The sequence below is a fragment of the Camelus bactrianus genome, chromosome 22, assembly GCF_048773025.1.
Source record: "Camelus bactrianus isolate YW-2024 breed Bactrian camel chromosome 22, ASM4877302v1, whole genome shotgun sequence".
NCBI classification, from domain to species: Eukaryota; Metazoa; Chordata; class Mammalia; order Artiodactyla; family Camelidae; genus Camelus; species Camelus bactrianus.
The window spans coordinates 144,462-158,388 of NC_133560.1; the positions used below are offsets into that span (position 1 = coordinate 144,462).

At 37.8% G+C, this 13,927-nt stretch overlaps 1 protein-coding gene across 4 annotated transcripts in view; it reads right to left on the reverse strand.

The window, feature by feature from the left end:
• Window positions 1-13,927, reverse strand: part of LOC141574614 (ankyrin repeat domain-containing protein 26-like) — a 55,943-nt gene that overhangs the window by 10,624 nt on the left and 31,392 nt on the right. For 3 of the 4 annotated variants that reach the window (XM_074350042.1, XM_074350041.1, XM_074350040.1), the window contains exons 20-26: window positions 13,525-13,558; window positions 13,107-13,248; window positions 10,750-10,960; window positions 9,375-9,558; window positions 8,391-8,528; window positions 6,438-6,950; window positions 4,787-4,966 (exon numbers count right to left, since the gene is read on the reverse strand). In XM_074350042.1, the coding sequence (XP_074206143.1) occupies window positions 4,787-4,966; window positions 6,438-6,950; window positions 8,391-8,528; window positions 9,375-9,558; window positions 10,750-10,960; window positions 13,107-13,248; window positions 13,525-13,558 (1,402 nt within the window). The remainder of the gene's footprint in view (window positions 1-4,786; window positions 4,967-6,437; window positions 6,951-8,390; window positions 8,529-9,374; window positions 9,559-10,749; window positions 10,961-13,106; window positions 13,249-13,524; window positions 13,559-13,927) is intronic. The other variant, XM_074350043.1, reaches the window with a different exon arrangement.

Consider the following 13,927-nt stretch of genomic DNA (forward strand, 5'->3'; position numbering starts at 1 on the left):
ACATACAGGTTATTAAATGTAAAGGAACCAGGACTCACCGGGTTCAAATATCTGTATCCCATTTAAAGCATCTCCACATGCCCAATTGTCACATAATCGGTAAGCAGAGAAATGGCTTCCGGGCTAACATCAAATCTAGGGTGCTGCCAGGAAAACAGACTAAAGATGAAGCCAAGACTTTGTTAAGACCTTGAAAAGATTTAAGGTGCTGCCTCAAATTCCTTTAAAGATCTTAAAAGCATAAGAATTTCAAAGGCATGGTCCCACAACAGCTTCACAGGAAGCCCAAGGTGAAGAGTTTATCTCAAAAAGACGTGAGAGTAGCTTTTCCAATGGCATCAACCCAATAAAATTCACAGGAAACTCAAAGTTTTAAAGAGAACTGTGGTACCAAAAACACTGCTTGCCAGCTTGGACTGAAAGAGACAAAGACAGTGCAAAACAGGAAGAGGCCTTTGGGTTTTTCTTAGATGGTCTACAAGGAGGCAGCTGGCTTGAGAGAACTACTCAGCTGCAAACACGGGTCACTGCTCATGAAAGGGACAGAACAAAGAGCTCAGAGAGGGCAGCGAAGGAGAACCCCTCCCAGGGTTAGGACTAAGTCCTAATCAAAGAGCCGGCAGCATCAGGCTGCACTTCAGAACTGCTACGGACCAGTGTGCCTCCCATCTTCCATCTGTGAGTGAGTCCTTAGCAGTTCAGCAGAATGTTTGGTGTGTGGCGGTAAGTAACCCGTGTCTCCTTATCCTCAAGCCCCAGCACTGAGAGGAGTGTACCCAAGGGGCTGTACTCCAGAAACCACGCCCAGGAACCTCAGCCCCACCTGGACCTGGTGAAGATGGGAAAGTAAGACCTTGGGCTGGAGCCTGAGCCTAACACCACAGCGACCGAGACCTGCTCAGGGACTGAGTGGGGATAAGTGGATTTCTCGTATGGAAGCAGTAAGAAAACTTTGTGGCTAGTGAGTAGATTATGCTTGTTTTTGAATGTCTCCATAAATTTTCAAAATTAATTCCATAAAAAAGGTAGACTATGGGCCAACCTTAAGTGCCCTGCTCCTAAAGAACAGGAAACGGTGAGAGGGGCACCGAGTGAACTGCAGGGCAGGTTTGAAAAGGCAGTTCAGCTTCTGCCTCGCTCTTAACCCTGGAACCCAGTCTCAGGTGGGCACGCTCAGGCCACAGAGACAGCTTAGAACACTTCCAGGGGAGGTGGTCCACCTGCCCGCCCCACCAAAGCCACAGTCCACCGCCAACATCAACCATCAGACATCAATGGATGAACCTTCGAGTGATTCCAGCCGCCCGCCTTCGAGCTGCCCCACCTGAAGCCAAGAGGAATAGAGGCCAGCTGTCTTGGCCACACTATTCCTAAGTGTAGGTTGTGAACAGAATAAATGCTTATTTAAAGCCACTGAACTTTGGGGAGCTTGTTAGGCAAAAACAGATAAACAGAAAAGTGGATGAAAAACGATTGTAAGAAATGTAACTTGAGTATAGTAGAAATTGGTCTCCTATAAACTGGAATGTAACAAACGTTGAGATTAACTTGTCAATGACAAAGTGCTGATGAGAAGCAGATAAAGAAAGACCTCAGAACTAGTGAGAAGGAAGGTACTTCGGAGTTCCCTCCAATTACAGTTTCTTACACATAGGCATGTATTTCACAATTTCCCCTCGACTTTGAGGATAAGGAAGACTGGTAAGCAAGGGGACACAGGATTTGAAGTCTAATAATTGAAAAACAACTAGAAATAGTCAGTTTACCAAAATCAGCCTTTTTACCTCATTTCAATTGACTGAAATTCTAAGAGACAGGCAGCTTTGAGAACTTATTAATCTAGCACTCACTCTACATTTCCCTTTCCTCAGAGAGAAAATAAAATATTATGGAACCATAAATGTAGTGTCCTTTGGCAGTATTTAAATTCAATACAATTTTTCCTTTACCTTACTTCAAAGCTTGTTGGTAAGGGAAGGTAAGACTGTCTCACCTTTATGTTGTAGCACAATGCTTCTCCATATCACACAGATTGGCTTTGAGCTTTTGAAATTCAAATTACTAATCTGTTACCTGTTTCTGATAAACTGATTGAATATTATCTAACTTGTAACAGCTACTGTACTCTTGAAAAATTTTCCTTGCATGGGATGAAATATTTATTTCAATAATTATGCATAAAGCTATAGAATACACCTAGGCATCTCTCTTTTTAAGTAAAAGGAGGTAGACACAGGGAGCTGAGAATGCAGGATCTACACCAAGAACAAGATCGGCACCAGTATTACACACAGGAACCAGGCCAAAAGAGGACTTCATCGTGAACCGCGAGATGATGGATTAGAGAGGCTTCCAAAGAGGAAGGTTGAATTAATCTTCTCCAGGCTTAATCTCTTTCCTCTAGATAGTGAAATCTATGGATGAGTCTATGAATTATAATGAGTGCAACATAATGAAGTATATTGCAGACCGAGTCAGCAGATCCCGTGACCATGATTTGATGGAAACGAGTGAAGTGGGAGGCATTGGGCGAGAAACTAAAGGATCTCAATGGGGGGGGAAGGATGGACTTTATCTTTGCAAGCCTACTTTCTCTCATGTCACAGAGTCAGCAAGGCATAAGCTGGCCACAGGCCCCTTCAGGAAGCAGCAGATCTCCACAGAAGCAGAGTTACAGACATTCCACGACACTGACTTTTTATTACTATGTAAAACAACTGGTAATATGCAAGATGACTCGGAAAGAGTTCTCATAACATCTGACTTGGTACTGGCATAGGACAGACATAGATCAATGCATCACCACTGAGAACCTAAAAGAAACCCTCACATTTACGGTCAATTGATTTTCAATACGAGTGTCAAATAACTGAATGGGACAATAATAGTCTTTTTAACAAATGGTACTGGGACAACTGGATATCCACAGGCAAAAGAACAAAATTCGACCTCTACCTCATACAATACATATAAAACTAACTCAAAATGAAAGAGCTGAAACTACAAAATTCTTAGAAGAAAACACAGGTGTGTGTGTCTTCATGACTGGATCTGGCACTTGTTTCTTAGGTAGGACAGTAAAAGACAGAAATAGATTAACTGAGCTTCATCAATGTTAAAAACTTCTGCTCTTGAAAAGACACCATCAAGAAGGTAAGAAGGCAAGCTTCTGAACAGGAAAAAATACTTGAAAATCCTATATCTGATCAAAGACTTACACCCAGGATACAAAAAGAACTCTTACAATTCAATCATAAGAAGACAATCCAATTTTAAAATGGGCAAAAACCTGGACAGGCAGGTCTTCAAAGAAGATACACAAATGGATAAGCACATGAAAAGATCCCCAACATTCTGTCATCAGAAAAATGCAAATCAAAACACAATGAGATGCCAGTTCACACCCACCAGGAGAGCTAATGACCAGTGTTGACAGGGATGCATAGAAACTGGGAGAATTACACACTCTGGATAAAAATGTTAAATGGTGCAGCCACCCTGGGAAACAGTATGGCAGTTCCTCAAAAGGTTACACACAGTTACCGTATGACCCATACGACAGCATTTCCACCCTTAAGTCTATTCCCCAAAGAAATGAAAACGTGTTTACGCCAAAACTTGGATGGAAATGTTCACAGCAGCATTATTAGCAAGAGCCAAAAAGCAGAGGCAACCCAAAGGCCCATCAACTGATGGATGGATAAACGGTTTAGCCCCACAACCGAGCAATGTTCAACAATAAACGGAAATGGAAATACTGACAAGCGCTGTAACGTGGATGAACCTTGAAGATGTTTTGTCTAACGAAAAAAGCTGATCATGAAGGACCACATAGCATGTGACTCCACTCATGTGAAACACCCAGAACAGGCACATCTATAGAGACAGAAGTCAGACTGGTGGTTGCCTGGGGCTGAGGGGGGCGGGGGGCTGGAGGTGATGGCCAAGGGATGCAGGCTTTCTTTTCGGGGTGATGGGAATGTTCTAAAATTGACTGTGGGGACAGCTGCACATCTCTGGATACACCAGGAGATACTAACTATGCATCCTAAATGAGTGACTTATACGATATGTGAATTTATTTGTTTTGGTGGAGGGAAGCAATTAGGTTTTACTTATTTATTTTTAGAGGAGGTACAGGGGATTGAACCCAGGACCTTGTGTATGCTAAGCATGCACTCTACCACTTGAGTTATGCAATCCCCCCTATAATATGTGAATTATATCTCAATAAAGTTAAAAAAAAATCCAAAGGCAGGATCTAGACAATTTTCTTAATTCTCTATTTTCGGTGTACAGACATGGTCTGAACTTCTCCATGCTTTGACAACATACGTAAAATGAAGAGAAAATGAAGGCAATGCCTAACTTCAACTGGTTTGTATAATGACCTTTCTGCACAAGTTACTCTGAAATCCATGAAATGAATACACACAGATTCTATACCCATTCACAAAAGTGAAGAAGAGACATGACAATTTTCTGGAACATGCCATGAAACACTGTCCTCTGACTTTATCTAGCTGGCCTCATTGTGGTGAGAGATCACTAAACAATACTGTTTAATAGGAAAAACAAGTTAACTTCTGTGATGAAAGATGTATAATTTTCAACTTCTCTAAGAGTAAATATTGTAAGAAAAAATATATAGAGAAATGGTGGGATGAAAGTCAAAGTTTAAGAAACTGCATTATAAAGATAATAACAGTGTAATTACAATGAAGATACAAAAGAAAGCTGTCCCTGAAAAGCTAGTGTCCTGCAACACTCTGCACTGCACACTCACGGCCGACGTGCTGAATTTCACACGTACTGGGTTCGCAGTTTGACGTGATTTCCTCTCTGACTCCTGTGTCTCAGCTTCTACATCAGTCTGATGATGTGCCGTCACCTCCAGGGAAGCTTCCAACATGGACGCTTTCTTTCGGGTGTCAGTCAGCTCTTGCTGAAGCTGTCTCATACAGGCCTAAAAAGATAACTCTGTTACTGATTTTTAAGTCACCTTATCATAAAACTACATTAATAATATGTAACTCCAACATATGGACTTTGAGAAATATCCCCACAGACATCAATTCACCTTCTTTTCCTCACAGGTACACATTCCTGTTTATTGAACTTCATTTAAGACACAGAAGGCATGACCCTCCTGCCTTACCGACAGTAAGTTAACTTAGACAATGGATGCAGCCCCACCAGCCATTCCCTGCCCCTCCCAGGAAATGGCCAAGCTTTACCCCCACTGAAGTCTCAAACAGAAAGGGGCGTGTAGGTGGGATGAGTGGTGGTTAAGTTCCACACTGTGGAACATTCTCCCTCTTTCTCATTAGAGGCTTAAGTTCAGAGTTCTTCACATATTCAATCTGGTGTTTAAATCCTTCCAATAGACTCCTATCTCACAATAAAAACGAGGTTATTCCAATGGCCTTTGGGGACCTGAGACAACCTGGCCTCCCCTGCCTCCTGGACTGCAGCTCCTACGGCTCCCCCAACCCCTCCCACTCACTCCCTTCCTGCCACTCAGGACTCTGGCTGCTCCTCCTCAGTCTGAAAATGGGACCCCAATGCCAAACTCGTACATCACAGAGCGCTCCAGTTCCTCTGTACTGGACAAACTTAGATCCAAATGACAGTAACTGAGCCTTGAAATGAGAATTGTGAGCAAATTATTTGAAAAAATATTCAAAGTAAATTATAAATAGAACAGAGGAGACTAAGTCAAACACAGTTTTGCTAAAATTTACATGTGTCCCAAATTATGACTGAATGAAAAGTAGATGCCTTTAAGGAGTGGAGAGGTCATAACAATACATGACTTGAGATGGAAATATTTCTAAATTTAATTCCAATTGACATGAATAAAAATAAAATTATATCAACTAAAAATACATGAAAAGCTACTGAACGAAAAGTACTGCAAGATACAGCATTTACACATCAGTTCATCTGGGAAATCTGGATTTGACTGTCCAGGTAATCCACACAATTGAATCTTTTCTCTCTCTCTCTCTCTCTCTTTTTTCTTTTACTTTTTTTTGTTCACACAACTGAATCTTAATTTCAAAATACTCATTTTAGGTCTGAGCATTTCATTTATCTGCTTCATCATGATACTAAAATGTGGTGACAGAAAGATTAAAATCATTTGGGCACTGTAAGAGTAAATTACTAAGACCTGCCTGTATCTGTCAACAACTTATAGCTTAGTCTCCTAGAATTTCAGGTGACACGGCATCTTTACTCAAAGTAAAGCACCTCTCAGGTCTAATTTTTGTTCGCTGGATACAAGATATGCTTTTAGGCTGCTTTACAGTGTATATATTTACAGCCCACACATTTTTTATGTTCAACTAGTTTCAACGTTCAGCTTTCATCAGATACTACTTTGAATTTTCTTTGAGGAAGTCTGAAAATCAGTTCCCTTTCTGGGTACTTACTTCCATTTCTGCTCTGTCCGTTTCATACTGATACAGTCTGTCCTTTAAACATTTGGATTCATCAATTAACTCCTTGTTTCCTTCCTCCAGCATCAGAACTCGTCTGCTCATGGCTTCAAGTTTTCCCATGTGATCCGGAAACAGCTCTGGGATATTAAGCATTGTCTTTTCACTTCTGGCTTCATTTTGAGCAACTTCCAGTTGCTGTCGAAGCAACGTGTTTTCACTCTGTAGTTTACATACTTTCTCCTTCAGGAACGCCTGCTTCCCGATGTATTTGCTGACTTCCCCTTGTTTGCTCTGAGACAAGGCTTCAGTTTCCTTGTTTGAACGCTGGGCTTGGCCTCGGTCTCTATGCACACACTCTAATACCAACGTCGTTGGTCTAAGAGCATCTCTCCTGGGATGGAGCTCAATTTCTGGGCCACGGAATTGACTTCCAGCTTCAGGAAGTTGCTGAGGAAGCACCTCGCTGCTATCTTTTGGGTCAGACAGCTCAAAATCCATTGTGTCCTGTAAGTGAAACCCCTCATCTCTTACTCTTTGAACTGTACTCAACACACTGACATATCATAATTTCCTTTGAAGTGAAAGACTAATCTCTTCAGTTTATGCAACAAAAAGTTTGCAATAACTGGGTATCCAACTGGGAAAACTTAAGGTGGATACAAATCTCAAACTTTGAACAAGCAGAAATCCCCAAAAGTTCAAACATTTAATTAAAGACAGTGAATCCATGAAAGTAAAAAAGAAACCACAAAAGGATGTTTAAGAAGCTCAGAATCAGAAAGGCCTTTCTTTCTTTGAAATACAACAAACCCAGAAGGCTTAAAATAGAAAATGAATAAATCTGACTACACTTAAAAATTATACCTGACATCTAACCTTTACAGCTACCCCCAAAGTAAGAGCCTTAGCTCTGTATATATTTGGACAGGTTAAATTTCCAAAAAATTTTCTTCCTGAGAATATTCCATAAATATTCTCTCTAACATTTTTAGAGTGAGTTATAAGAATGACATCTACGGATAAATGATAAATCTAAGCACTGTACTAAGCATGTCTACAAACATCAGTTAACTCATTTAGCTGTGACAATTCTGGAATAAAGGGTTAAAAACACAAGCAAGCTGCAGGGTTTTCCCCGGGGCTTCTGAGTCTACGACTCTTATACCAAACCAAAGCTACTTCTCTAGGATAAATACATAAACACAAGAGAAGCCTTCTATTTCCCTAATGGTGACTACACTAAAGGTAAAGGTCAAATTTACAGAGCTCTTCTTAGAAAATCAGGAGACTATTTGCTTCTGCAATAATTGTTTTTCTTCTTCATGGTGTTTATAACAGTAATGGATGTGAAATAGCAGGGAAATACAGTGAACTGTTTTATTAAAAATAAAATACTGATCAATAAATTATCACTAAGTATAGATTGCGGCATATCTATCACTATATTCGAAAGCTCCCTGTACTGAAATCGGATACCACATGGAGCAGAGCGTTACTTTTTATCACACGTAGGAGAATGACACCCAAACTACGGTTTCTGAACTGGCTATACTTTTTCCTCCTTACCATCAGTGGAAATGATAAAGTAACCTCTCCAATCGTCTATCAAAGGAGTGAGATCACTGCCAGAAACTAGAATGCCTGCCGTTAGTAGCAACAGTTTTGAGATAATGGAGAGTTCATCGATTCCTATGGGAAATATGAACAGCCTCTCCTTGGATGAGGCCATTGTGAATGTCACTACGTCACTGTTGCCGGCAAGTGGATTTGAATTCAAAGTATTGCTTTATCCAATGGACCAGAAATGAACCCCCCAGAAAATATATTTACATATATAGGCTTTTAAAACCCTCTATACTTTCTGTACCTACAGTATTGGTTTTTAAACTATGTAAGTATACCAATTCATACACACACATGTTTGAAGATGACTAAAGAAAATACCTTAGCATTCATTTTCTTATTAGCCTTTTCTGCCTCCTTTTGTTGGGAAAGATGATGGGCCAGGATTTCATCTTGTATTACTCTGGCATTCTGCTCTCGAGAAAGTTGTCTCTGAGCGTCATTTTGCTCTTCTAAAACCTGGAGACATATTTCATTAGGTTTTGGGTTTTATACCATGAAGAAAAGTCAAAAAAAGCTTAGGAGGGGAATCTTTAAAAAAAAATTTTTTTAAAACTGTTAAAAAGAAGTAGCCTTTTTAAGCACAGGGATCTTTAACGCACACAAATAACTCAAATTCTAATATATATGACAGCTAAATTTATCACAGAGCAAAAACACAAGGGATGTAGTATCATGGAAGAAAAAGGTTTTTTTTTTTAACACTTTTTAAATTGTTATAGTCATTTTACAACGTTGTGTCAAATTCCAGTGTAGAGCACAATTTTTCAGTTGTACATGAACATATATATATCCATTGTGACTTTTGTCGTGAGCTACCATAAGATCTTGTATATATTTCCCTGTGCTATACAGTATAATCTTGTTTATCTATTCTGCATATGCCTGTAAGTATCTAGAAATTTTGAAATCCCAGTGAAATTTCTTTATAAGGCATTTAACCAATTCTATCACAGTCACAAGGCAATTTAGCCTGGATTTTAACTTCAAGAAGCCAAAATTAACACACGGATTTGAATTAGACTTGTTACTTTGTTGAATGGACCAAAACCGTCAATCCTTATGTTAATGATTAAGCTCAATTTAACTTCCATTCCTTCATTCAGAAACGACACAGAGCATCTATTAGATGCCAAGAACACCAAGAAATTAGTAAGTTAAGCTCTAAATGTCATAGTTCATATTCAGGATGAGATAACTTTTATTTGTTTTAAATGAAAATATAGATTAATTCAAAAGAATATTATAAATAATATTGACGAAACAGTGTTAGAGCTATGAAATTTTCACGTAAGACTAATTTACCTGATTTGGTTTATTCCTTATGCTCTTCAGTTTGCATTCTACTGCTCGGGCAGTGCTTTCAAGTCGTTGTTTCAGGTAAACTTGCTCATTGTATTGTTTCTCTTTTCTTTTCAAGTCATCCTTAGTGTTTTCATATAATGTATAAGCATTTTTCTTCTTCTTTGTTTCTTGTTCTAACGTGAATCTGCAGTGAAATATGCTTACCTTAAAATTTATTTTGTTAGAAAATAAAAAGTTCATTTTATGATCTCGTTCTTCACATGCTGATTTATTACCCTAATGGAATTTCTATCTTCTCAATTATTTTTTCATTTCTAAGTCTCACATTTTAAATTCCTCACATCAATCTCTTCATAAAGATAGACATATATCTATAGATATAGATATAGATATAGATATATAGTTTCAGTCAAGAGTAACTCTGGACAATAGTGTAGGAAAGAAATTTTGCAATTATTCAGTAAGGTATGAATTGAAAATTACCCTTTTTTCCCCCACATAGTCATAAATTACTCCTTCATTAGGACAGAGAATTTAGTTACTAATGAAAAGAGAAGTTGCTATTTAGAAACAGGTTTGTAAGTTCATGAGAGATAAAATTTCAACTTCATGAAGTATTACAGGGACTCCTAAATGACCTCCAGAGGAAGGTAACATCCGCAGACGTCTTTTCCAGAACACAGACCCGCTAATTAGCATAATCCAAGGGGAGGCTGGGGAGTCTACTCCCTGATGCCCTACACTTTATGTTTCTTCTTTTGCAACACTTTGAACTTACCTTGTTGAATATTATTTATTTAGTAAATCATTTTTAAATCCCTTTTGGTACAAGGCAGGATCCATATTAAGTAATTAAAAAATAAAGAGTAATCCATGCTTTCAGCATAGACCTTTGAACTAATCTGATCTCTGTATGAGAGAGATGCTGAATAAACTAACCAATAATCACTTTCCACTTTACTTTTTAGTCCATCCATTCATATGTTAAAAATCAAACTGCATAAATTTTTTTTAAAGTTTCTGCCTTGAGAAAAATGGTCATTTCATAATTCTGCAAGTGGGAATGTAAAGTAACATGAACTTTCTGGAAGACAATTTAGAGATAAAGATCAAAGATCTTTTTTTAAAGAAATATAGAATGAGGAAATATATTATATATATATATATATACATATATATATATATATATTATATATATACACATATATAGCTGTTATTTCCAAGAGTCTCATATTCCACAATGTTAATGAAATTTTCTCCCCTGTAAAACCCCAAAAGGTTAAGTTAGCAATTTTAAGACTTGTCCTACATACCTACAGTACTAAAGTAAATACAAAGAGTTCAAATATTTCTTTAAAAACAAGAAATTCAGTACCTCATGCTGCAGAGCTCTCGTTCCCACTCCACATTTTGAAGTTTTAACTGTGATTTTGCTTCTCTTGTTTTCAGCAGCTCTGTTTGTAGCCAGTTCACCTGATTTTCCATTTCTTTAATTTTTCCTCTAAGTAGTGCACAGTCAGATTCTTTCAGTTCTGTTGATCTGAATGAATGAACTGGATCCTGAATTTTCCATAACCTATCAGAATCTGCATTAGGAAGAAAATAAAAATAGAAACAAAATATATAAATAATTTTTGTGTATAAAGAACTGTATTTTCACATTCATTCATCCATACATTGAACAAATGGATATTGAGCATCTATAACGTGGAAGACATTCTTCTAAGCTCTGCAGATATTAAAAGAATGACAAAGTAATATTATGAACATTATGCAAATAAATTTGACAATTCAGATGAAGTGGGTAAAATTCCTTGAAAGAGAGAAATTACAAAAGCTCAATTAAGAAAGAACAAATAAGCTAAAAAGCCCTGTATCTTAAAAACCAAAAGTCCTATTTAAAGACCTTACTACAAAGAAAATTCCAGTCCCAATGGTTACACTGGTGAATTCTACCAAATATTTTAGGAAAATTTCATACCAATTCTACACAAATTCTCCTCAAAAAACGAAGAGGAAGAACTATGTCCTCATTCTATAAAACTAACATTACCCTGAATCCAAAACCAGACAAAGATATTACAAGAAAGAAAACTAATGTCATGAAAATGGAAGTAAAAATTCTAAACAAAACATTAGCGAATTAAATCCAACAATACAGGAAAATTCGTCGTGACCAAGTGGGGTGTATCCCAAGAATGCAGGGCTGTTTTAACACATAAAAATCAATTTTATTCATCATATTAACAAACTAAAAAAGAAACCATATGATCATGTCAGTGGATAAAAAAAGGCACTTGCCAAACCTCAATGTCTATTCCTGATAAAAACTTCCAGCAAACTAGGAACCAAGGGAACGTCTTCACTATGACAAAGATCCGTGCTAACCCTACAGCTGACACCATATGCAATGGTGAGAAACAGAATGCTCTTCCCAGAAGGTGAGGAACCGGACAGGAATGGCTTCTCTTACTCCTATTCAGCACTGTACTGGAGCCAGTGCAATCAGGCAAAATGAAGAACCAAAAGACATCTGGATGGGAAATGAAGAGGTAAAACTGTCTGCTAATCAGCGGGGAATGTGATTACATGGTGCGAGTCAGCTAACTCCAACCTGTGGGCCGGGTTGCTTGCTTTGGTAAATAAAGTTTTACTGAAATACAGCCAAGTCCATTAACTTGTGTATTGTCTATGGCTACTCTTGTTGCAACAGTGACAGAGATGATTAGCTGTGACAGAGAATGTAGTTATTGGCTGCAAGTCTTAAACGTGAACTATCTTTAATAAGACAGTAGTTTAAAGAAGAAAAAGCTTGACCACCTTTGGTTATGTAGAAAATCTGAGAGAATCCATAAAAAGGCTACTAGAACTAATCAATGGGTTCAGCCAGGTTGGAGGGCACAGAGTCAGCATACAGAAATCAGCTGTATTTCTATCATCAGAAACTAAAATCTAAAATATATTATTTTAAAACAAATAAATAAAGATATACTACTTATAACCACACTGAAAAATAAGAAATACAGGTAAACTCATAAAAGACCGAAAGACCCAGACACTAAAAATTCTAAACTATTACTGAGAAAATCAAGGAAGACCAATATAAACGGAGAAATAAACTTTGTTCGGGGTTAAAAATTCCGTATTGTTAAGAAGTCAATTCTCCCCAAATTAATCTAGAGATTCAACATAATCTACATCTAATCTCCAGGACACTAGCAGACATTTTTTTCTTTTTTCCTACATTGACAAGCTGATTCTAAAATTCATGTGGAAAAAAGGGTAATAAAATGAAACAAAATGAAGCCAGAGGACTCTGGCCTTTAACCATGGAGCTGTGAGAAGCAGGAGCTGGATTTTAAGCAAGGGGGTAACAAAGATCTGAATTTTAAAAACTATCTAGTAATCATGGTTGCGGTGTAGACCAAGGTCCCAGGAGGCGGACAGCATAGAAGAAAGTCCTGAGGTGATTTCAGTGTTCTAGGAGGGAAGCAGTGATAACCTGACCTTGGGTGAAGGCGTAGGAGCAGCAGAGCCAACAGAAAGTACAGTGAGTGGAAACGGTCACAGCCCCTGGCTGGCAGCGCACAACACGTCTGATTCTGCTTAACACAAGGCAGGTTTCTGAGACGCAGCGGACTGTAACGTATCCGTGCTCCCTGGGCAGTACTGGGTGTGCACACGTTACTGCGAGACACTTAAAAAGGCTTTGTAGTCACACGGGGGTCCTACCTTTACTCTCCGGGCCAAGTTGTTCGATTAGCTTCAGGGTATTCTTATAATTAGGGAAAAGCGACTCGCAGTCCTCGGAAGCTGTTTCCGGTGACAGAGTTAAGTCATCGAGGTCATCCACAGAATTCATCTGCTCTTTGACCTACAAATAAATAATGCTATTTCACAGTGTCTCCAACATAGTTATAAAATATGCTCAGTGTACAGAGGTGATAAATATCCATCTTTTTATGAGAGCAAAAACACAGACACTTCTCGAAAGAACTGATTTTTGTCAAAAGGCTAACTTAATCTATAGTGTTTCTAAATTATTTTTAAGTAAATGTCTCTACAACAAAGGAAGATTTTGTTTTTCCACTCTTTTATAAATTTTTTTTTACCACAGGAAAATATCTTTATAATTAATATTTTACTATACCTTGTCCATTTTAGTAGACGTTTTCTTTGAAGATCTGAAAAAAGAAAAAAGCAATTCATTTAAGCCAAATACTAAATATTGAAAGTACAAGAAATATGTACATCTATTATTTTTTATATAAAATCTTTGCACTGATAATTTTCAATACAAGGGATTAAATGAAACAGTAACATTAAAGGACAAAGAAAGTACATTAATTATATTATGAACAAAGTATTAAATTTAGATCAAGCGGACAAGCAAAGGAAAAGGAAGAACATAACATTACTTGTATTATTTGACAGGAAAAAATATACCAGGATTTTCTTGTTGTTGTCTTTTTCAATAAAAACTGGCTTTTATGGCAATAAAACCTATTTGGAAAGTATTACTTAAGTCCTTATATGAAGGAAACCCTTTTCCA